General features: G+C 45.4%; 1 protein-coding gene and 1 long non-coding RNA gene across 2 annotated transcripts; one reads left to right on the top strand and one right to left on the bottom strand.

Moving 5' to 3' along the window:
* Window positions 1-321: 321 nt before the first annotated feature.
* Window positions 322-23,647, top strand: tex2 (testis expressed 2). Its single transcript, XM_062408756.1, has 13 exons — window positions 322-907; window positions 2,444-2,531; window positions 11,508-13,263; window positions 14,266-14,466; window positions 15,486-15,849; window positions 16,610-16,908; window positions 17,184-17,327; window positions 17,452-17,551; window positions 19,309-19,429; window positions 19,776-19,898; window positions 20,192-20,401; window positions 21,023-21,143; window positions 21,860-23,647. Exons 3-13 carry the CDS (start codon window positions 11,533-11,535, stop codon window positions 22,007-22,009), a joined length of 3,564 nt encoding a protein of 1,187 aa, XP_062264740.1. The 5' UTR covers window positions 322-907; window positions 2,444-2,531; window positions 11,508-11,532; the 3' UTR covers window positions 22,010-23,647.
* An 825-nt stretch (window positions 23,648-24,472) lies between these two features.
* Window positions 24,473-25,431, bottom strand: LOC133970596 (uncharacterized). Its single transcript, XR_009924328.1, has 4 exons — window positions 25,189-25,431; window positions 25,023-25,092; window positions 24,784-24,826; window positions 24,473-24,597 (listed from the first exon to the last, which is right to left on the bottom strand). It is a non-coding gene; the product is annotated as an uncharacterized LOC133970596 (long non-coding RNA).
* Between the last annotated feature and the right edge of the window lie 111 nt (window positions 25,432-25,542).

Below are 25,542 nucleotides of genomic sequence, written 5' to 3'. Positions count from 1 at the left end.
AGGAAAGGCAAGTTTATTGGACTCAAACCCTTCACCCACCTGTCAATCGACATAGTGGTGAGTAGATAATTAGTGGATTTTTACTTTTGGGGTGAACTAGTCCTTTAAACTTGTCTCATATTGAAAACCACGCTCTGCAGACGTCATCGGGTGGCCGAGGAAGAGGCTGTGATCTCCGTGGAGACTTTGACACTTTCCTCTGACGCAATCGCCTCGGCCCGGTAGGTGGCAGCCTGTCCACACTCATTCCGACGCGATGAACTCCAGCAGGCTGCGTTCTGGTTGGGTGTGCTGCGCTGCTGGGAACCCTGGGCACCTGGTGGAGCTGGTCCAGGTGTAGGCTGCAGGGTTCTGAACACACGGGATCGACCTATAGATTGATCGATTGATTTAATGCTTTGAGTTGATTTCGTGTGTGGATGCTGCAGCCTGGATCGAAGGGTCGTGGAGAAGGGAACCCGTGCACTGCAACGCCATGACGCATTTCAACCCTCTCCTGCTGCAACGCAAACCAGTATGATTCACCGGATCGCCGAGGGGAGGCTGCTCCGGCTGCAGGCGCCGTGTGGATGCTGAGGTAAAGGGGGGTGTGGCGCTCACCAGCTCCCATTCACCAAAACAATACGCGCCCGGATGTCGTGCATTCGTGCGACGTGAAGTCAGGGTCGCGTCTGATCGTCTGATCGCTGCAGCGCTGCTCGGACTCTTCTCCGGGCTGCACAGGCCACAGAACCCGAGAGACAGCCTGCCAGCCCCGGGCTACCCGCCGAGCTCCGGTCCCCCCCGCATACATGCAGGCTCCGGGCTGCGGATAAAAGCGCACAACGCACAGTTCTCCTCCTCATTACGCAGACACGAAGCTTGGATGAGGAGCGAGCCACCGGCTGAGGATGATGCGATAACTACGGTGAGATTATTATTCAATGTTTGTCTTGCGATGTCTTCCCTGTCAGCTGTTTCTGCTCCGTGGATCAGGGGCATCACGGTCCGCCTCCAGTCAGACACCGAGCAGGGCTGAGGTGTGTGGAGGACAAAGGGACGGATGGAGATGGAAGAGCAGCAGCTTGAAATGTGTTTTTAATGCAAAGAAAAGCAGAGGAGCTGCAGTAATGTTCACTTCCACTCACAACAGACACATTAAATGGAGCTGTTTGGATGCTATAGTCACAGTATAATGTGTGTATGAGTATTCCCTATTAATTACAGAAACATGAACAACATCCCTCCCAGGGTAAACCACAGCTGAAGAACGTGGAACTGTTTTATTCTAGGACGTGTTGCTGTCTGTAGGCGTCTGATGCATCTGTTGAGCTCATTATCCCATCGCCTGCTGTGAACACTCCACTTCTCCTCCATCCGCCTGATTCCTCCTCTTTAATAACAGGCCCACAGCATCACAGTCATACACGATCAACAGTCACTTCCGCTTTCATCCCTTAATCAGACCCCAAATCCCTTCTTTATTCCAGGCAGAACTCGCTGTGGGCCTGTTTCTCTTCTCTGCCCAGTGTCCTCATGCAAATAAAGTGATGGACAATCCTTAAGGGAACTTAGCTCAGTGATATAGTAAGTGATAATGTTGGATGTCCAGCAGAGATCTTGCAATACTTGTTTTTATTTCCCGATAACGAATACGATAAACTCTGTGTATCGGCCGATACTGAGCCAACACCAGTGCATGGAAGTGATGATTGTTTGTTTCATGACCCTTCTCAGGTTAAACCCTTTGATAAACACATACGGAGAATAAATGCAATAGAACTTCTTGTATTTTCTAGTTGGAAAGTCATAACTGAAAAGGTACACAAATTAAGAAACCTAGGACTACACAACAATGGACTCCACAAACATTGTCAAAGTATCTTTCTAGCTTTGTAGCTGTCCAGTTTAACACGTCGCTTGAATGCGGTTTCCAAAGCTTGCTGCTGCCCTTCGCAGGTGATTGATTTGCAGCTTTATCTTATTGAAATGATATACTTTAAAGACATGTCGGATCAGGAAATAGACTCACATACTCGCCAGGGCCCGACTCGGCATCTTCTGCAGGATGGGAGACATGTCTTTGCTGGTATCAGGGCATCTCTAATATCCAGGGCTCACAAAGGTCTGATCTTCGTTAACAACATTTGTATCATTTTACATGAACTAACCATTATTTTATGTTATGATTCATCTGCTGATTACTCTTTCAGTTAATGACCGTGACCATTGAATGAATCGCTTCAGCTCATTGGTTTTAAAAAGGAAAAACATGTTTGTCATTTTTACTTTCATTATCAAAATGAATATCAGCTGTCGACTGACTTCTTGTTACACCCCAGGAGATAAACTGGGGATTGAGAATAAAAGATACTAGCAGCAGTAGCACAAGATGTGTCAAATGCCAGTGAGACACTTTATGTCCACCTTTAAAACAAATTTATGTCCGTCTCTGTTTCCCCAGACATGTTAGGACCCTGATCCAGGGCTGTGCTGTGTGTGTCAGTGCAGGTTGTGTTGCGGGAAGAGGTGAATGCTACTAGAATCTCAAGGTAAGACTCCTCATCTCCTTCTTTGACCTTGTGTGTGTGTGTGTGTGTGTGTGTGTGTGTGTGTGTGGGAGGGGGGAAGTGCTCAGATTGATCCATGGTCTTGAATGGCTTCTCCCCCCCCTCACTTCTCTTCTCCCTACTCGTGTCCCCTCCATCCCGACGACGCTCACTCAGTCCCAGACCTCATTCACGTCTTTGACCTTGTTCCTCCTTGCATGGCTCCATCCCCGATATAAAGGTGTGTGTTGTACACACACGTCCAGAGCTCTTTCTGCAGCTTAATTACACAAATTGCTGTGAGGGTAAAAGCAAACAGTGGCAGCTGGACCGTCTGAATGAGGTTTTGTTCGAGTGACTAAAAAGAGGCTGTCACAAGGCCGTCGTTCTGGAACACTGGAGGTCCACAGAGAAGTAAAAGAATAAAAAGTACATGCAAAAATGAAAACCCAATATGAACAAAAAAACACACATAAGTGGATATGATGGGATGTGTGTTTAAATCATGCATCTGTGTTTACGTGTGTGTGTGTGTGTGTGTGTGTGTGTGTGTTCATGCTCCGGGCTGTGAACTTTCAGGTTGAAATGCAGTTCACATATTATTCTGAGTTATGATTAATTTAGCTTGAGGGCATCTGCTGAGTCAGTACTCAACCCAGATGCTCCTTCTCGGTTTGAGACGCTGGGTCAGTGTTTACACACATATGTTGTGTGTTCTCCCATATGGAGCCATATTACTCTGGTCAAGACAGTGTAAAGTACGTGTGTTTGAGTGTGCTTTGGAGAGACAAAATTTAGAGAAGTGCTGTAAGAGTTAGGTGCAAGAGGAAGTTCAGAACAGTAACCACTGTAGCTCAACACACCATAAAATCATGTAATAGCATTTATATTACTTGCATGTTTCTGCCAGTTGTTGTCAAACCACAACTTCTCCTTTTATAATGTACAAATTTAAAAATACTGTTGTAGCATCTACTCGCATCACTTTCATTGTTTAATTTGATATACGAGACAGGAGTTGAAGGTGCAAACATATATCGGACATTTGCCCCTTTTCAATGTTGAAACCAGTTGGCTTCATGATAAGATGATGGGAAGTGCCTCCTCTGTGAGGTTGTGAAGAAATGTAAGCAACATTGTGGCAGCAGTTTGGGGAATGCCCTCTCCTCTGTCAATATAACAATGCCCACAAGTTGTTTGCTTTGAAGGAACTTAAGTGCACATTTGTGGAACCTCAACCCATTCCAACACCTTAAGGGTGAACTGGGATTCAGATCTGAGAACCAGGTCTTACTGCTGAGGGAGAGCAACTCTCCAAAATCCAATTACATTATAGCCTGGCTTTGTGCTGCTGTGTGTCTGTGGACGGGGGTTCTGGGGAAGAAAGTGCAGAAACCCAAGAGTGAAGATGGACGTGTTGCTGTCGTTAAATGCTGCCGAGAGTGCAAAGTGCATAAAGACGGGTGGGCAAGATAATTTTCTATGGAATCATGTTTTGATGTGGATGGAACACACATGTATTTACTGCATTCAAACACATACTGTACATATGCACCTTATCACACACAGTGATTTTAAATGAGAAGGCCAGCCGAGCAGCCAGCGGCTCTTGTCACTGTGATGAGCAGCCACAAGTGTCACAGCTAATGGCTTCTGACGCTGCCGTGTGTGTGTGTATGTGTGTGTGTGTGTGTGTGAGACCAGCTATTCACCAGGATATGAATTTAATAAAAGCACACTGACAGAGCACACACTCGGCTCCAGAGCTGAGCAGTGCTTTAAGCAGTGATTCGCTGCAGCTGGAGAAATACTGTGAGTGAACCTGCAGTGGATACACCTGTTTCCACTAAAGAGAGAGGGAGGGTGATGGGCGGTGCTGTCTTCTTATCTCGCCAAACAGGAAATTGACATTAGAGAGAGAGGAGGAAGTCGTTGTTGACTAGATCACACACAGAGATTTGAGTTGCCCACAGAATTTATACTTTTATTTGCACAAGCCTGTTGTGTGTGTGACCTGTGCAGTACCAGAATAGACTAGTTTATAGTCTATATATTCTCTTTTTGTTTTACGCATCGTCTGTGTAAGACAAGCCCCGAAATATCTTATTCCTCTGCACAACAGAGATTCTTTAATGTCTGAAATATCTCATTAAATCATATCATTGAGTTTCATAATTACATTGAGTGCCTTGTTCTTTACTCACTAATACACAACATTGAATCTGTATTAATCCACAGCTCATAATATCCTGATATACTGTTTGAATAACATTTAGTAAAACTACCCCAGACCCCCCCCAGCTGTTTCCGGGATCTACATAGTCTCCTAATAACAAGATAAACTAGATTTCTCTTGTAATGTATCTCGGACATTTGCATTCTCACGTACAGCCCTTCTGGAACATGTCAGGAAAATGAAAATGGATTGCAGAGGCTGAGGGAGACACAGGCAGAACGTTAAATACAGTGAAGATTACACGTTTCCACAGAACCTCTGATGGAAATCCACCCCGTGTTATTCCATGTAACTAATCTGCAAATTCTGCTCAGTCTGTGTGCGGATGCCTCTATTGTTTGGGCACATCACTGTCAAAGACGTGGGGGGGGAAATAAAATGGATCAGATATTTAAAGCTGCTTTCACTGTCCTACATTTCTCTGATGATGTCGATCTTCCAGACAGTTCTGATGCTGGGGTTGTAGCAGGAGTCGCTCGGGGTAAATACAGTGTACGGGCATGAATGTAAATTTAATTATAAAGAGTTTTCCCCAAAGGATAAACTCAACTTCACACAGCAACCCACGAATACTAATTTCAAATATTATACTATCTCTCATTAGCCACTTGTAATTCTCTCCCTGTCTTCATTTTAAGGCCTTATTTACAAATCAGTCAACTCTTAAGGGCCACGTTTCTAATATTAAACTTTTTCTGTAAAAAAGACCCACACGGGATGTTTCCCTTCCTTTCCCTGTCTCTGTTCTCCCTGTCTCTCTCCCTTCATCCCTCCATTCATCATGTCATTGGGTGGATTATGAACAATACCAAACCCTCTGGCTGGTTGCAGGTTGTCTAGCAGCTTTTACACAGATTGTTAATTGCTCAATATGTGTTTCCCAATTCAGCGGCATTATGTGTAAATACACAGACACATACACACACACACACACATATATACACACACACACACACACGCACACACACAGAGCAAACCATTCCCTGTCCTTAATAGACCTTTAGGATTCCAAGGCTGTATGGTGAGGGGGAGCTTCTCTTCCAAACAGGAACGCAGGAATAAGCGCAGAGCAAGATGAAAGCTTCAGTGTTGGCATGGCAACCACCCGACAGTGAGGCTGGATGTTTGACGTGTCGTCGGTGGATTCTGGGTTAGAGAGAGAGAGAGAGAGAGAGAGAGAGAGAGAGAGAGAGAGAGAGAGAGAAGAGGTGAAGAAAACCGGTTTGATCCAGCTCGGCAGCTCCCTGGCTGTTGTCTTTACTGTTGTTCTTTATTCCCTCTCCTCCTCCTCTTCTCTGAGACAAGGCTGCTCGGCACCAGTGGCACCAGTGTTCCCAGCTGATGCTGCCTGAGCTCAAACAGGATCGTGTTGATTTCCAGGCACAGTTTTCATGTGTGCAACTGGAGATTTGGTTGCGTGTGTTTGTTGCTGTTGCTCAAGTAGATGTTCGACCGAGAGGCACATTGACACATCACACGTGAATATCGAGTGTCAGGCAGTCAGTGGTGTTCACGGTCAATATGATGGAGGTTCCCTTCTGGAAGAGCTGATGGCTGCTGTGAAATCCAAAGTCAAAATTACAGATTCCTATTTGATGCTGGGTTGATCTAACTTAAAAACTGTGTGCTACATAATGTGATAGATACACTGTTTGACAGGATTTCCTGCTTTAACCTGTACAATGTGTTTTACTTGGTGAATAATGATACAAACTGAATTTATTGACTAGAAAAATTGACAACTAACAATTGACAATAATTTAAATGGTTACTCATTCAAAAGTATTTCAAGGACAAATGGCAAAAATATGCTGCCTCAACAGTCTCCTACAGATTCTGGTTTACAGAGGGAGTTTTCACATCTGAAGTCTATAACATGGTTCATACCAAGGTTCTCATCTTTGTATCATTGTTAACATTAGATCTGCCTACGTAGGCTGCGTCTATCTATACTTGACACTAATTGGTTAATGCATGGGTGTGTCTGATGTCTGAACCACCTTTCACACCTGTTATTTTGGCCCAGACTAAGCTGGCAAGTGCGATGGTCTAAACTAGGTAGGTGGAAAGGTTGGGCTGGGCCGTCCCTTTTTAAACCATTTTGGGGAATTTTGTAAACTTAGTGATTGATTTAGTCATTTATAGACATGCTTGATAATGAAAGTAATCATTAGTGCACTGGCTTGTGTGTTGCTGCTGTGGAAAGAGCAGCCACGCGCACAGCTTCGTGCTTCCATCCCTTTCTCGTATTTTTTCCTGGAAAGTCAGTCATCTCCCCGGAGGCTCTGTCCTCGGCCTTTCTCTCTCTTTTCTGCCCACAAATCCTTTTAGTCCTCCATCTAACTCTCTGTCCCCCCAGCGGGAGCTCTGACTGGCCAGCCCAGAGTTAGGGGACTAAGCCCCGCCCGCCCATGTCACCCCCACCCACCTGGGTCTATTTTAGGAATGGCTGCTCCTGTTGGTTCCTCACTGTCTGAATCAGGTCAGAGTTTCCTTAACAGATGGAGTGAGGAGACAAAAGGTAGATCTTTTGTTAAGATGTCTTGTGTTGGTGTGGTGACAACCATCCAGCCATCGTCTCCAGTGCCCCTCGTCTTCTCTCTTGTCTTGTCTCATCCTTTTTTCATTGACAACCGCTGACACCATTAGTTTCTCCCTCACTCTGACCTTTATATATTCAATTCCATTATATCTGCCTGTTTACGTGTGTGTGGTGTAACCAGGGGGGCTGGTGATGACGGGGGACCTGTGCTCCCTGGAGAGAACAGTGGAGCCTGTAGAAAACTCTGGGGTGTGTGTTTGTTACGTGTGATTCCTTCTTTGCTCATTACCTGACGCCATCCTTCTCCCTCTCTCTGTCTACGTTTGTTTGCATCCAGGCAGCTCCATGCATCATGGGACCACGGTGTTCATTTATTGTGTGCACTCGATAGTGGGAAAACTCAAGATTCTATGCATGTATGTGTCTTGGGGCTGTTAGTGACGATCGACTGCTCCATCAGCCTCTCCCTGCGCGCCCTGCGTTCATCTCTCATCTCACTGTCTCGCCCAATCAATCTTCCCCCTGTCACCCCCCCCCCCCCCTATTTTATTGCCTCGCTGACTCGCTCTTTGCTCGACCTGCTCTCCGTTCTGCCTCCTGCTCCATTTTCCACGCAGTCATCCGCTCACCATGCTCCTCCCGACGCCAGCCATCATTTCGTTCCCACGTTTTCCTTTTTCATTTGTTCCGTGGAGTGAATATTCGGCGTGCTGAGTTCACCTCCCTCCTCGGCAGACGTCATGTCGAAGTTGTCCGTGACACCTGCTGATGAATCCAAATTACATCAGCACACTGTTGTTTAAAGAGGTGTTAAGTAGTATCAGATTTTTATTGAATACAACAAAGTAAGTACAGCAACACGGTCAGTAGACACAGTCAGACCCTCTGCAAGTTAATCTGGCCAAATAATGATTGCGTCTGTAAAACAGCAAACAGATTTTTTTTTGTATTTGAGAGATTGTTACTTTTGGTCAGAGCCAGACAGGCTAGCTGCTTGCCTCTGTTCCCAGTCTTTGTGCTAAGCTAAGGTAACTGGGCGCTGCCTGGCTGTTGCCTCTTGGACGTGAATAAGCATATTTCAACAATAATCCCTTAATGTTCAAGTCTATCCGCAGTCCCTGCTGTCGTGTGACCCCTGTGAAAGGACAGTGGGTCCTCACACGTTATAAAAGAGGACACACACACACACATACACTCTTTCACACACACACACACACACACAGACACACACACACACAACCACACACCTCCCACTCCACACGCCTCCTTGGGGCAGGGGGATGTTTGCCAGGATGTGTGACAGTTCAGAATCCGTCCGTCCATCAAATGCAGAGAAAGGAGAAGGGAAAGCAGGTGAGTGTCTGTCAAAGAAAAGGAAAGAACGAGACTGAAGAGTAGACACTTGAAATCTGCCGCAGCATCTGTCAGGCCCAGTGTGTCAGCTCATGTGGTTTTAACTGTGATGGAGCTAGAAGAAAATAATTAAATAAAATGACACCGTAGAGAATGCTTGGTTTTTGCTGGGGTTGTTGAATCAATTATTAGAGTAAGGGAAATACAGTAAATAAGTCATTTTTCAGTTCTTTCAGCTCAGGGAAGAGAGAGACAAGATGCTGAAGGCGGCACAAACTCTGGACCATTAATACATCTCCATCTCTCGCTCTGAGCTTCCCTCTCTCCACCACTCCTCCTTCCTTATGTGTTTTCCACAAGGAGACGAGTAAACGTTAATGGTGTCGGTGTATTTCGAGCTGAAGCAGGACATTTGGGTGGGGAGGGATTTTAGATGTGGAGGAGGAAATATTTTGGATGATACCCTTAAAACATTTATAACATAGCAGTCGCTCAGTGCACAGCTCCCATTTAACTGCTTTTCTCTTCATGTTCCCTTGCTTACTTTGCTCCTTTTGTCTTTCCTGTCTGTTTAGCCTCTCATATTATTCTTTCACCAGGCTGCCTTTAACCTCCCTCCCCTTCTCTCTCGTCTCCCATGGTTCTGGCTCTAGCTGATTAGACTGGCCCGGCTCGCTTTGATTAATTGGATGAGTCTTGTCTCTGTGCCAGAGTCCTCCTCTCCTCTCCTCTCCTCTCCTCTCCTCTCCTCTCCTCTCCTCTCCTCTCCTCTCCTCTCCTCTCCTCTCCTCTCTGTATGTCTGCCTCCTCCTCGAAGCTGACCAAAGGAAAACCATCTCTCTCTGATCACCCTGTCGACCTCCACAATCTCTCCAGCCGTCCTTCAGGCTCAAATGACAACAACAACCACTTGCATCTAAATTACTCTATCTCCCCTAATTTTCATTTACCCTCTCCTCTCCATCAATTTCGTTGTGTCATCCTCCCCATTTCTTCTCTCTCCATCCGTTGCCATTCTTCTGACTTTAATTGAATTACACTTCACCACCACGCACTTATTCTCAAAATGACACAGACAAAACCCCATTTTAGCAGAGCCGAGTGAATGGCTGCCTAGGATAGTCATATGCTCTGTTATTCAATCGCAGCAAATACAATGTCTGGAGCTGCGGTGCCAACCAGAGAGCCCCAAGGGGCACTGAGGCTTCCTCAGAAACGCAGACAATCACATGTGCCGACCACTTTTGTTGTTGCCTCTGTCCGTCCTTCACAGCTGAAGATGAAAAAAACAAGCAGAGTGTGTGTGTATGTGTTTGATAATACTAACCAGGCATGATGACACAGCATGAGGCCTCGTTCAGTGAAATCCCCGCATGATGAATGACTTTGGTTCTGCTTTGTTGAGGCTGAACCAGACACACTTGGTTCTTCTGATCACTGAAGCTGAACAGCTCCTTTGTTGTGTGATTATCTCCTGCATGTTGTCAGGCTCGGCTGGGGGAAGGAAGCTTTGTCACATGTATGCACTTGTTTCTGTTTTTAGGGCCCAATTAGGCACACAGATTACACAACATGTGACAGTCACACAATGGTAATATATACAATTTAAATATTCAAAGACAGAGACAACTAATACAATAGGCAGTATCAAAACAATGCTTAAGAAATTTATATAAATGAGTAATAATATAAGTAATAATGTGTAGGCATTTTTGTTGATGGCTCCAGTTTTTAGATTTATATATTCATTTACAGCTATTTCAGGTTAGTGTTTGGCGTCTAGGCTCCGACTTAATAACTCCCCCTGATATGATTCCATGATATGATGGGAGTAACGTGTTAGTGATACTTGTAACCCTGCCCCCATCGGAACCTATAGTTGGATGATTGGAAGAGTGAGGTATGTCACATGATATATGTCACATGACTGGAGCCGCGCACCTCGAGTTGGCTGCCTGAACTGCCTCGCAGGCGTCGATCCATTTGTCACATTTAGAGTCTCAAAGCATTATAACCACATCTTATTAAAACCCAATCAACAATCAGTATTTAGATACAGACTTTGGGCTAAATCACTATGTTCGATGTTAAGGACATTGCTAACAGGCACATGAAACTGTCACCAGACTCAGCAGTCATCTTCATCCCTGCAGAGAACTGTAGCATCTTTCAGCCCATTGTTTTGGTTTAATTACCACAACCCTGCTGATTATACAATACTGACTTTACTGCTCCTATGAGCTCGAAAACAGCTTGTGTCAGTGTTGGGATTTCAGTGGAAAAAATGTATCAATTAAAGCATGTTTAAGTTCATAAAGAGAAGAATAAATGTCCATGAATCCACTGTTGTAGCCGACTTTCCTGTGCACCACCACACAGCATTTAGTCATCTGCCGTCTGCGCCCCGTGGAGGATGGAGTCATCTGAAATGTTGATGGCCCTCCTCCTCAGGCCGTGTATGTTCAGAGGTAACCCATTAATCATGATGCCATAGTGGGGGTGAATAAGTGAATAAGTGTGGGTGCAGGCAAAACAGAGAAAGGCCGGCCTGAGAGTGAGTCAGTCTGTCAGCTACAGGCGAGAGCTAATGGATCGGGCAGCGTGGACATACCTGTCCAGTCCACTCACATTAGCATAGATAGAGTTTGTTCTCCCCTGTCCTAGAGCGTGTGTGTTTCTGTGTGTGTGTGTGTGTGTGTGTGTGTGTGTGTGTGCGTGTGCAGTGAAGTCGTTGATTTGCACTACAGTTTCTCAACCTCCTTCCCTGCTCTGATGTTTCAGATCAGTGTTTATCTGTTTCTGTTGTTATTAACTGTGAATTGCTTCTGTCTCCATCTGTCTCTCCCAGGCTGTGAGCCCTGTGCAGGGTGGTGATGAGCAGTCCGGGCAGCAGCAGCAGGGGAAGTGGCCAGCATGCTGACACCCCTCCCCCTCGTCACGCCCCTGGACCCAAGCTGCAAGTGCAGCGCTCCCTCTCTCGTGACACCATCACCATCCACTTCTCTGCCCTGGGGAAGGAGGAGGACGATGAGGAGGAGGAACTTTACGGGGCACCAGTTGAAGCTAAATTTGAGGTGGATGGGGCAGATGGACTGCAAGGCCCAGAAGCTTCAGGGCCTGAGGAGCAGTCTGTCACCACGGGCATGGAGGCAATAGAGGAGCTTCAGTTTGAAGCCACAGTAGCAGAAGCCTGCTCTGGATCTGCTGTGCTCCCTGTTTCATCCACCACCCTGTCTGTGCAACCCTCCGACCCTCAGCCACACACACCCTCTGCAGCCATGACTATTATCCCCACCTCCACCCACTCCCACCTGAGCTCCAGCCCACCTACCAGCTCCTCCTGGCCCTCAGACCGACCCACAGCTAATCCTCCATCCACAAGCTCCGGTGCCTCCTCCCCTTGTAAGTCAGCAGCGCTGTCGTCCTCCAAGCCTTTTCTCAGCCTGGTCAGGTCTTTGTCCAATGACGTTGAATCTCGAGAATCCACAACTGCCACCACTGTCGCACCACCCCAAGCACGGCACCGGCACTTAATGAAATCTTTTGTTAAGTCTCTATCCACGGACACTTCAAAGGCCGAACATCAAGAGGGTCCTCTTCATCACTATCTTCATCAGCAACAGCAGCAAACTCAGCCATCCCATCGGCCTCCACCCCGCAACATGCAGCTCTTCAAGCAGTTCTCGCAGCCCCGTCTCTCCTCCAGCCCCGTCATTGTCACTAAAGCAGGTAGAGACTCCAAAACAGCCCCTTCTTCCCCGATCATGTCCCCAGATGGTAGGTCTTTCTTCAAGGTCCAAGAGGTGGAGGCCAGGATAGAGGACACCAAGCGGCGGCTGTCAGAGGTGATGTCAGACCCCCTGCAGCTTTTTAGTAAGATCATTGGGGATGAGTCTGGCGTGGGAACAGGTGGAAGCTCCGCTCATCGCGCAAAATTCCTCTCCTCGAGTGCGTCCGAGCTGAGCGCAGTGACGGCAGTAAACGGACATGCAGAAGTTACAAGCAACTACAGCATCAAGGAGGAGGAAGGGACAGAAGGGGAAGAAGAGGACGAGACACCCACAGGCAGAGGCCCAGACTCAGTTTTTTTCTCCTTCCCATCTCCAGCCCCCACGCAGGCCTCCTCGTCCACTTTCCACAAGTCTCCGTCTCTCACTCTGGGCCGCTGCTCTATGTCAGCTCTGGTTGCTCGACAGGAGGACGAGGACTTCTGTGAACTGTACAGTGAAGACTTTGAGTTGAGTGCTGGTACTGAGACACCAGATGGGGAATGTGCACGGCCCCGACATCCCCATGCTGGTAGCACTGTTTTGTGCAGCGAACACGATGCCGAGGAGGAGGAGAAAGCGGAGGAGGAGTTGGACTCTGTGCCTGTGACTGGACTCCTCTTCTTAACACAGTTGTTGTACCTGTACTTAGTCCTTCCTGTGCCCCCCTGTGTATCTGCAGTGGTGCATGGGATAGCAGCCGGGTTCATGTTGGCCTTACTGGTCCTCTGGCTGTCCTCTCCTCGCCGCTCCTCATCAGGCACGAGAAGAGGGAGGGGGGGGGTAGGACACTGGAACGTGGCCCAGTTGGATATAAAAGAACCAGGAATATTCAAGGTGACAAAAAGCATGGACGTTCTTTTAGGGCTTTTAACTTCAAATTTGTATTATAAATTATAGTTTTCATCCACCAAAAGTTTTTCTATTGCATCTTTCACTCTTTCACACCATGTGCAAATTTCTGCTCTTGCTGCAACTGAATTGGCTCTGCTCACCGAGCATCCACTGGGACTGACGAGGTAGAAGAATTAAACTCTACGGCCTCATGGGGACCAGCAGCAACAGTCTGAGGTTTCATTACACCTCTCCTGTTATGGACACATTTTGAATCAAACTATCAGATGAGAGCAGCACCATATTTTCACACTTTCCGCACCTCACTCTGTGATGTTTAGCAGATGGATGGAGTTATATAAGCATGTGAAGATGTGTGTGTGTGCCTTTGTGGGGATGCTGTATAGCAGAGCCTCCTGGCTACAGCGCACAGCTGTTCCAAAAGAGGAGCTCTGACTGCAGCCGTATAAAATTTGATATTGAAATATGAATAACAGACCCGAAAGCAGACGAGTAGGGGGGTAACACATGGGTTTCATTGTGCCCTCCCTCTATTGATGATCAGGAAAGACTTGGGTGTGAGATGTCCCATGTTATCTTTACCTCCGACAAGGGGTTAATGTTTTCCTTTTTGTCTAGGGGGGGAAGAACCCTTTAAATTCTGGTGCGGATCAAGATGAGGGAGCAGTTCCTGGATTTTTTCACTTTCTTTAACATTCTGAGATTTTTCCAACTATTCCTCTTAGAGACCAATTGAAGGATCTTGATGAAAATAATCTGGCTTGTTAAGGGTACTGATATTTATGAGAGTGTGTATTTTGGTGCACATCCATTAAACCCCCACAGATCTAGTTAGGCCTTGATGGAAGTGTGCGCTCTGCTGAGTTTGTTGTGGATGGTGTTAAGGTTGTTGTACAGAGGGTCTGATGTGTGTCTGTGCTTTGGAAGCAAATGTTTGGTTCGGTAATGAAAACTCTTTCCCTCCTCCGTCCTACAATCTCTCAGGGCTGGATGAATGAGATCCCCAACTATGACCCGGAGATGTACCATGCCACCCTGACCCACTCAGTTTACGTCCGTCTAGAGGACTCCGTCTTGCGTCTGTCCAAGCCAAACCGGAACATCTCCCGCCGTGCCACACACAATGAGCCTAAACCCGACGTCACCTACATCAGCCAGAAGATCTACGACCTGACTGACAGCAAGGTTGGTCCTGGGTGTAGAGAGATGTTGACATAAGAGATAAAGAGGATATTAATTAGTTAAGTGTGTGTGTGTGTCCCGCGTATTTGAGTTCTTGATGATAAGCTAAAGAGATTGTGACATTAAGCATACGTCCTCTCACATTTGCCTTTGCCTGAGTGCATGATCATGCTAATAAGTCATGTTCTGTGACAAAGCTACTTATTTCCAGAGTCACTGTGTATAAACATGGGGTGAGTATCACAGGTCACTGACCCTGTGTGTTGTGTAATGGTGCGTTGTCTTAATGATTTTGCATATCTGAGGGCAGGACAGTGAGAAGACATTTCTCATGTCAGTGTGATATGGAGCAAAGGTCATTCTACTCTGAATTGATATTCTCGATTGTTACTTGCATTTAGAGAGGCTGCATTTTTACAGCTTATAAAAATTAAATATCTCTCCCATCCGATCTGAGTAAAACGACCTGGTAACACAGCTAATACTTCAGGAAAGCCCACATCTATCGCTCTAATGAGTTCATGTCGAGCAAGAATTGATGCCACATGATATGTCATAGTAGAGCCCGACTAAGTTTATGTTTGGAGGCTGATTTTAGGCAACAAATAATGTATCCATCAAAAATAAAAGATTTCTTAATCAAAACTTTATCACAAATAAATATAATTGAGGCTTCATTTTTAGTTTCTTGTTTATAAATAACTACAAATAAAAAGGTTTCAGGTTTGACGGTCAAATACTAATGGAGCTTAGGGTAAAATAAATATGAAAACATAATATATGAGTCATCTGCACTTGCTGGTAATGCGTGTTTAGGTCAAAATGTTAAGAACATTTCAAACCCTCAGTTGCTGCCTTGTCACACCCCGGAGCAAGTGTGACACACATGTATAGTTACTGTGCATTACAAAGTGTTGATGTTGAACTGCCATTTACTAACCTAAGAAAAAGAACAACAATAGAACACTGTAACATCATCATCTTCATGCATTTGTTTGAACTCGCTCTCTTTGCCCCCGTAGATCTACCTGATGCCCCAGAGCTTGGCTCGGAAGAGAGTTTGGAATAAAAAGTACCCTATTTGCATTGAGTTGGCCAAGCAGGAAGACTTCATGTCCAAGGCCCAGGGAGAGAGGTCTGAAGCTGGGGAGGACAAATCAGCAGGGCCGGGTGAGAAGCTCGAAAGGACAGACAGAGGGGAGAAGGCCGAAGGATCGACATCAACAGAGGAACCCAAGAAACCCCCTTCTGGAGGATGTGATTTGACAATCTATCTGTTTGGGAGGACGGGCCGGGAAAAGGAGGAGTGGTTCCGGAGATTTCTCATAGCATCCCGCACCAAGTCAGATGGGAGAGGTGGCGGTCTGCCTAGCATCTGCAAGAGTGGTGAGTTTGTGACTGAGCTGTGCATATGTAGTATCATACACCAAGATTCAAATAGTACTGTAAATGGTTGAAGTTACACACACACACACACATTTAAATTCCACAGACACACATCGCTCTCCACAGTCAGAACATCTATTCTCTTGAATTTGTAACTGCACAACCATCAGATCTATGCATAAGCCTCAGCTTAGGGACCGGCAATCCCCTCAACGGAGCCAACAGATGAGTGTGAATGGGTCAGCAGGATTACATGCACAGAGAGACAGCATATTATAGCACTGGTCTACTGTGCAGCATAAGCCTGCGAGGATAAGGGCCAATTCAAAGGGAAACACTGGCACTGTATTGGTCCAGTGATAAAAAGCAGTGCAGGGTAAACAGGATTACTGGGAAGATGATTTGAGCATCGAGTTGTTTTGTGGCTACACACAGCAGTTATGTGGAAAATTACTATTTCAGAGCTAATGTGAATCACAGGATGCTGCATGACATACTCTGTAAAGCATAATGATTCAGTGTTGCACTGAGAACTGGATACACAGGGGATTAGATGACAACTATCCAAAAACAGAAAGTGCATTGCTTTCACGTTTTGCAAATTATCAGGGATCGATTGAAGTGATTGAAAATATTGATGCCGAATTATATCCCATTTAAGGTTCAGTGTGTCGAATTTCACCTGAATCTACACGCTGATCCTTTAACCTTCCTTTACTTTTCTCATCCTGCTACCCCCCCACCCCCTCTGTGCATTTAGCCCTCCAGACCTCCCACAGCCGCAGCAGCAGCACCCAGTCTGGCGGAGGCCCGGAGGCCGACGACAGGAGAAGCAGCCGGGAAAGCATGGAGGAGCTCCCACAGTTGCGTCACAGAGACACTGCCTCCACCTCCACGGCTCCCTCCTGTGGCTTCACCGGAGGGGTGAAGCAGAAGATGCTGTTGGACTATAATGTCTATATGGCCAAATACGTCAACCCCCAGGCACCACAGAGGAGCCCGACTGCCACTGACAGCCCCGCAAACAGCCCTGAGAGCAGCCCCCAAACTACCAAAAAGGTATGAACCAGAGGAGAGGCTGAAAAGACACATGCCCAGCTAAGAGGGCACGTGAAATAGAGTGCCACACCTCCAGACTGGCCACCATGTTCCTGAATCGTTCTCTAACGGGGAGGTTCAAAAAGTGTCCAACACAAAACGTATTCATCCGGCTGGAGCTATATAGATGCTTAAATGAAGCCCAAGCTTGATATAGGCTGTTATCATACCAGACCTAAACCAATAATGTCAAGAACAGTGAAGCTGCAGTACACACCTGTATGTGTCTCCTTCAGTTACGCAGGAGTTCAGAAGAGACTGTGGAGCCTGAGGCCTGGGTCAACGCGTTCCTGGGGAGGATGTTTTGGGACTTCCTGGGAGAGAAGTACTGGGCCAACGTGGTCTCCAAGAAGATCCAAATGAAGCTCAGTAAGATCAGGGTGGGTACTGACGCTAGTATGAATTGTACTAGCTATAATGAATTTCCAGTACGGTCAGTTCAAGCCATAGCTGTGTGTCTCTGTCGTCTGTTTTGACGTCTCAGTTGTGTCTCCTGTGTTTCAGCTGCCGTACGTAATGAACGAGTTGACTTTGACAGAGCTGGACATGGGCTTCTCCATCCCCAAGATTCTCCAAGCATCCAAACCCTCAGTGGACCACCAAGGTAGGAAGAGAAACTTACATCATGCTTTTCACAGACTATCCTGGTGGTCTGCTACAGAGATTTATTATTTTTCCTCCCTCCTTTATTTTAACCTAGGGCTGTTTATACATTGCTTTCCTGACATTATAGCAAGACATGCTCCCACCTTTCTTTCCATCTCAATCTATCCATCTGCCTTATTTCCCAACACATCTTCATCTTTCTGGATCTGGACATTTTCCCCCATCCGACCCTGTTCCCCCTCTCTCCTCTGGCGTCTGGCTGCTCTGCACGCCTCGCTCTACTAAGCCACAGTGATTAAACTTCATGTCTTGGGTCCCCCTCATCCATTACTGAGGAACTGACTCACCGCCGCCTGCCTTGCGCCCCAACAAAGGGACTGGTCCAGCACAGGGAGACTATACAGAGATGTAGAGCATATGGATTCCTATGTAGGCGGCTGGTTTGGAGAGAAAATTAGACATAATGTATGAAGGGGGAAAAGAAGAGGGACAGGTTGTGTTGTACTGGTTTCTTAAATGATAATCTAATATGCAGGTTTCCATATCTGCACTGTTCATATTCTGGATTTGTCTTAAGATGGCTTTGTCCACTTTGAGGATGTGTATAAGGACGTCGGAGAAAAGGCTTTACCTGTTGTTTTTTCACTTGTGGGAGTCGGTCATGAGTCATTCTCCCGCCAGCCACATTTAATGGCTGAGTCTGAGATGCTCATTAATGTGTTCTGTCTGAACCTCAACTCCCACAGATATATATATCCACAAATCATCAGCAGTTGATCAGCAGTGCATAATGAGTCCTGAGGAAGAAGTGCTGCACTGTAAACCTGCATGAACCAAGCAGGGGTCGTATTATTCACTGCTTATACCATACCTTAATATTTAATAACTTGTCATGACTGTTTTGTGACAATTGCTTATTGTTTTTTGCTCTTTTACATTCATCGTATGGTGGGGGGGGGGTAATAAATGTAATGTATTGAATGTAATGAATGCATACAGACATGCGTTATCCCATTTTCTCGTGACATGAGATGAAATACCAAATTATGGGTACACACACATCAGACATGCAGATAAAGAAACTACCTAATGTATAATAGAGTGTGGTGTAACCCAATTAAACAACCATCCATTTACTATACCTGCTGGAGCAAATCCCATTTCACATTGGGGTAGAGACGTTGTACAAATTGGTTACGTGAGTGGTCTGGATACATTGCCTCCTCTAAAATCCACAAGTCTGTCTCTTTCCCCGGTGTCTCCTGTTCCAGACAGAGACAAGGAGACACTGTCCGACATGACCTGACCTAATACTGGCATTTAGCTTCTCTGTGACGCTGCTGACACACACAATCAAATCACTGAGTGTTTATGGAGAGTGGAAAATGAAGAGGAGGAAGGAGCGAGGAGGCAGAGAAATAATGATCAGCTGTGGGGGGGGGGGGGGGGGGGTAGATTCATTCAAACAGCAGGGGGTTAAAATTCGGACTGATTCTCCCGTCGTGATGCGTACACAGGAAGTGAGGAGGAAGCGCTGCTCTGGAGCTGACATTTTCAGATATGTCTCCTTCCTAGCAGCTCTGCCGGGGAGTCGGACCCAAAGCAGGAGATCCTTGTTTATTCACAGAAACTTTCCTTTAGAGTTTGTCATTCTTTTAGATTTTTATCTTGAAACTATGTCTCTCTCTCTATATATATATAATTCTCTATATGTTTATATGTATATCTCTTTGTCACCTCTCATTTTTCATCCAGGTCTGTGGTTTGATGTGGAGCTGTCCTACACAGGCTCCTTCCTCATGACACTGGAGACCAAGATGAACCTGGCCCGACTGGGGAAGGAGGGCGAGGGACTTGGGGAGCACGGGAAAGAATGGTTACTTTCTGTAAATTGTATATAATGCAGCCTAGAAAACTGAGCCTTATAAAAAATAAATTCTTAAAGGGTTTTAACCCCTCCGTCGGTGACAGCAACAAAATATGATGTTTGAATGATTCTCTTGACCAAAACAGCTCTGAGCTAAATGGACAGATTTGAACTTGAGCAATATTAGATGTCACATCTGTTTTTTTCAAAGCTTCAACCTTTTTTCTTTTGCTTATTCCTCTCTTATCTTTGTGTGCGTACCCTCTCTCTGGACGCTTAATGTGGATCGGTCTAATAACTGATCTGTGTGTGTGTGTGTGTGTGTGGTGTGTGTGTGTGTGTGTGTGTGAGACAGGCTCAGGCCCAGGACATACTGTCTGGCAGACAGTGATGAGGAGTCGTCTAGCGCTGGCTCATCGGACGAGGAGGATCCCCAGGAGCTCGACAGCGACAAACCTATTCTGCCCGGAGGCGAGGGGTGAGCAAATGTGTCTTTTCAACATCGGCACATATCTGAATGGAAAACGTGCGGAAATAAAACCACACTGATGTGTTGAGGTGGAATGTTCTGCTCTTTCAGTCCACCCACCCACTCAGTCCAACATGTTTGAAAGCTTGGTGCTGACTTAATGTAACACAAAGTCACACAACCCCCTCCTCTCTTTCAGTTGTGGGTGCTGAGTGGCAAGAGATGTTGCTATGAATAAATTATGAATCTGACTCACTCCTTGCCTCCTCACCTCCTCCGTTTCCATCCCTCTGCTCACGTAGCTATGTGGGAGGCCACAGGCCCAGCAAGATCATGCGCTTCGTGGACAAGATAGCCAAGTCGAAGTACTTCCAGAAGGCCACAGAGACGGAGTTCATCAAGAAGAAGATGGAGGAGGTGTCCAACACGCCCCTGCTGCTCACCGTGGAGGTGCAGGAGTGCCGCGGGACACTGGCTGTCAACATCCCACCTCCCCCCACGGACAGGATATGGTACGTTTACTTCTAGGGAGGAGGACGTTGAAGAGTGAGGGATGAACTCAGTGAACGTGTGGGAAACCTGTGGAGAGACAAATAACACTGCGCACTCTGCTGGACAAATTGAGACATGCATGCAATGAAAGAAAAAAAAATGTAATCACTGATGAGATAAATATACTTAACATTGAAGAGAATGGGGTCGAAAGTGCACTGCATGTATTCTCATTATAGACGTGGAATATTGAATTATTAAATAAGCCCTATGAGCTAGCACACAAGTTTAATTAGAAGCCATGGACAGCCTGTTAAGCAGATGTTCCTGACCGGGAAGTGAGGACCCCTAAAGCGCCACAAAGAATAGTCTGATGATTGAAAGATTTTTCTATTAACCAACTTTATTTATATATTTTCTGATATTTCTTTCCCCCTCCCCCCACACACTTGTGAGTACTGATCACTTTCACCTCCTTATGCCTCTCGAAATCCCTCAAATGAAAAAAGAGGCACTAATCAACAAACAAATACTTTACTATTAAAGAAATAGTAACCTTTTGTATGTTTCTCTTCATGTACTAATTCAGCTTGTATGAGATTATATAACTTGTCCCATGAACGTTTCCTCGTGGCTGCCAGGTATGGTTTCCGGAGTCCGCCTCACCTGGAGCTGAAAGCGCGGCCCAAGCTGGGAGAGAGGGAGGTCACGCTCGTTCACGTGACGGACTGGATAGAGAAGAAGCTGAATCAGGAGTTCCAGGTAGGCAGTGGGAAGATGGGACCCTGTGCATGCTGACATAGTAATGAGGTGATGCTGTATACCATCGTACACTTTGGAATCTTCGGGAAGACCTCACAGAGAAGTTGAAAGTTAACTCGAGGACAAAAAGAATCTCCCCCTACGTTACAATTTAGGATATAAAGGTGGACTGGGATGGATTTATGGCTGCCCACCTCCACACACTTAAAACAATGTGCCTGTGGCTTTCCCACCCCCTCTCATATAGACCAAAGTAATGATACGCCCGCTCCTAGATAATGACCCTGAGGCACAGCTGCAAACTGCTGCAGCAAAGTGTCTCTGTCAGATCTACCGCACATCTGCATTTATCCCTGCCTGACTCCTCTGAGGCTTAACATTATGCACCCCCCCCTCCTCAACCAGGCCTCCAGTAAAATACCATGTTGCAGCATGCACGGGTGTCATTTGTGGGTGCGTGTTAACATCTGGCTTTCAACAAATGCCAAAACAGTGTCCAGACATAACACTTGTGGGCTGGATGTGCAGTCGATGATGTAAATCAGGTCTTTTTCTCCAGTTCTTAAGAGACATAATCTAATGTGACTCTTTTATATTATATTATTATCGATGGTTCTTCCTCCACACATTCGCAGTAGCCTGTGAATAAATGACAGTGTCCCTCCTTCCATTTTTTCTCGTTGAAATTACTTTACGTGTTGTTCTGCCTCCCACAGAAAATATTTGTGATGCCAAACATGGACGACGTGTGGCTACCCATAATGCACTCTGCCATGGACACACGTTCAGATGCCAACTTGGTTACTGTGACAAACGATGCCTTGAAGGACCCGGAGCCTGAGGAGTCTGAGGTCTGCGACATGTGAAGACTGCTGGTCAAAGCGTACGTTGATGGACAATTTTTATCATCGTGGCAAAATGACAAGTCCCCGCCCACTCAAAACCTGCGGGTGCAGCAATGGACTGAGCCAACTCCCCCTGATGGTCTTATCTATAACCCTGTCCCATTGTGGCAAATGTCAGTGGACACGCTCATAAAAACCGGACGTGCTGGCGAGCTCGCAATCATTTGTTGCCACTGAGAGCAACACAAAAGAGTTGTTTTATTTGTGTGACATCAAATATTATGTTTCATTGTCAGATGAAATATACGTTGAGGCTGTTCTAACGAATATGAGCGTAGGGGTGGGTCGAGTAATAGCCATCTGATTCAACCAGAAGAACCATAATACCTGTGATGTACAGCTGCACCAAACGCGGTGGTTGTACCGCACCGAGCGGTTCGCTGTTGCTGTAACTCTATGAGAACCTTTGAGGCCACTGGTGGCGAGTGTGTACGTCTGAGTGAGGGAAGAACCCTGAACCGTAGAGATGACTGTGCTAGAAGCCCCTGCGTCTATTTAACTGCACATTTCACAGGGTTATCAAGATTCATTTATCACCCATCCACACTGCTGCCTGTGCCGGCCCCCTGGCACTTACTATATGCAAACAGATCAACGGCGCCGTGTGCGGAGGTACGAAGACAGTTTGAATCCGCTATGGACACTTATGGCGCTCAGCCTGTTTGCTTTTTACTGTGTCGTATAGGGACTAGAGCTAAAACCGATGTTAGTGGGGTAAGTTAAAATATATCAGCAAACACAGCAGCTACACATTGCCTAGGTCTGATGAATGTATAAATCGAAATGCAGCTCCCCAGCTCATTCCAGGAATATCTCATTCACTGACATCGTGCTTCTACGCAACATGCTTCTTTTGATGTTCTGTTCAGACGTGAGCAAAAGTAATAATTTTCTGTTTTTCTTGCCAAAGCAATCGTTCAGTCCTTTTTGAAGTCTCCTGTATGAGGTTAGCGTGACAAATAAGCAATCGGATAATTAACCCGTGCTCACGTCGAGGCCACTCCTGTGATTGTACACTTGAATTCTGGATAATTACAGCTGGAAATCCATAAGATAATTTTTCTAGGGAGCAGCAGGAGACTGAAACCCTTCAACTGTTAACAGTGAGAGTCAGAAACATACCGGCTCTTCCTGTTTTATTTGAATAAGTAACATACTGGATATTAGCCATATTATTTAATATCAGCAGACATCCAGCTAATTTAGTTTAATTATTGACTTGCTGTTATTTCTGTACTGTACACATTAAAGAGGAATAACACCAATAAACTACGACAGCAAATGTGTAATCTGCCAGGTGACTTTTTACTTTACATGTTTTACATTAAAATGTGTGTGTTGGCAAAGTGTATGAGGCAGAAAGTGCCTTTAAAAATAAACATTCCTCCCTTGTGAGCCACCACATTCGTTGCGTCATTTTGAGGATAGAGATAAAAAAAAAGAAGTCTTTGTGCCATTACTTGTCCGTTGAGACATGCCCTTTGTTTTCACAAGTTTTGGTGTTGTTCATTTTCACAGTGGTGAAAATATCAAACATTGCTGTTGTGTTCAGTGATGTCATAGAATGTCATGGTTCTGATCGTTGTGGATCAATAAAACCTTTTGCTTGTAAAGAATCACTGCGTCGCTTTGTGATCAAGACAGAAAAGGGCAAAAAATTGCATGATGCCAGATTATCATAAGGATCCATCTGCATCTAATAACAAATGTATACAAATAGCAACTCATTACATATCAGAACTATGTTAACATTTAGGACTACCAGTATGCTCCTAATAAATTAATCTTAAATATATTAGTTGATCCTATAAAAGGCGAAAATTTACAAGAGCTTGATATTTCAAATTCTCTGATAACACAGGTTAATAAAACAAAGTTAAAAAAAATATATCCTGTTTCATGTTGAGATTTTTTAACACTTCTGGTGATGACCTAACAATTGCAGAAATTACAGCAATATTTCTTTGATTGGGGTGTTAACAAGTTGCTAATAAAATATTCCACTCATGTTTCGACTCTGTACATGTGTAACAAAACAGTCTGCTGTACATGTCAATTAGCAAAATGCATTGAAAATATAATGCAGCATAAGACACACTTGTCCATTTAATGCGACACGGTAAAGTACTCATTTGATTAAGATTAATTAAGCTACAGGACATAATGTCAGCATTAATAGGGTCCTTCAACTTTCTCTCTTCCTACATTAATGTAGTTGCATGAAAAGATTTTACATTTTGTGCCTTGCTTAAAAAGAGAGACTTGGGAAAGTTGCCAAGAAACTCCAGTTATGACAAGAGATGATCTCGCACCGCTCTTGGCCTTTGTGAGCAGCCAATGGAAAGGCTGCTCAGGTTCCAAAGAGTGCATAGACAAAACCACGTTACCAAAACATGTAAAGTGAAATTACACAGGCAACACAGGTTTAAAAACCAATGCTTTATTCAGATACTTTTACAGATCAAAAACTGATCAGGAAATGCAGCCATTTTAAGCCACGGTGTCATCTTGTCCTTTACAGGGTTCTGGTCCATTTCACAGCCGGATGCCTGCAGCAGAGGAAACACTTTTAATGAGCATGTTATTGAAACACAGTTCATTCAAATGCTGTACGCAGGTCATGTCAGGTTGATAAATTGTCTTCAAGATTCAATCAGAAGTCTAACGCATCATGATCATCACACATGACCATCTAAAAAAAAAAAAAAAGGGTGAATTCAGACAAAGACACTTACTATGTTGTTAATGCAGAGATCATTCCACAATCGTCAACAGCGTCTGCAAATGAAGATAAAAGTGCAGGAGTGAGACACATTTAACACACACTCTGGAATGGCGTTAGTGGAGCATGTCAGATTAAAAGTTAACTTCATTTAAACATCAGAAGTCTAACGCATAGAAATCATCACTCGTAACACCCAAAGAAAGACAATAAAATCTAAACGTTTTCCCTAAAAAAAATAATGAAACGCACCTTAGCAGGCCTCGATCTGCAGCTCCACGTGTGGGTGGGCAATCGCCTCAATCCCAGTTCATCGCCAGCTCTGTGGAAAAACATTAAAATACATGTAAGTGGGAGAAAAAACTATTTAAAACTTTTTCTTAGTGCAATCTGAGACTTTAGAAAACATCAACTTTACCATGCGACTCTCCTGGCCGTTGCGGCCTTGTCTCAGTGCTCGTACACGCATGATTTTAAGCGCCTCATCAAATTAAAACTAATTTCTCTTCAACCTCCTGAGCCGTAATAACGATTAGTCGATAAAAACAGTTGGCGATTCACTCCCATATTTAAGGCAAATATTTCGAGTCGAGCAGGTCGACCCAGAGAACGCATGCTTCCAAGAGGAGTGTTGCAGAAAGAAATGTTCCCCCCGGATGTGAGTTTATACCGCATCCGGTGTCAGCAGAGCCGCTTCTGATTGGTCCACAGCGTCTGTACGTCTCCCCTCCTCCACTCGTGTGGACGTCTGTCCCAAAGTCCAGCCCCCTTG

Source organism: Platichthys flesus, chromosome 16, assembly GCF_949316205.1.
Source record: "Platichthys flesus chromosome 16, fPlaFle2.1, whole genome shotgun sequence".
In the NCBI taxonomy this organism is placed as follows: Eukaryota; Metazoa; Chordata; class Actinopteri; order Pleuronectiformes; family Pleuronectidae; genus Platichthys; species Platichthys flesus.
This window is presented reverse-complemented; position numbering and strand designations above follow the sequence as displayed.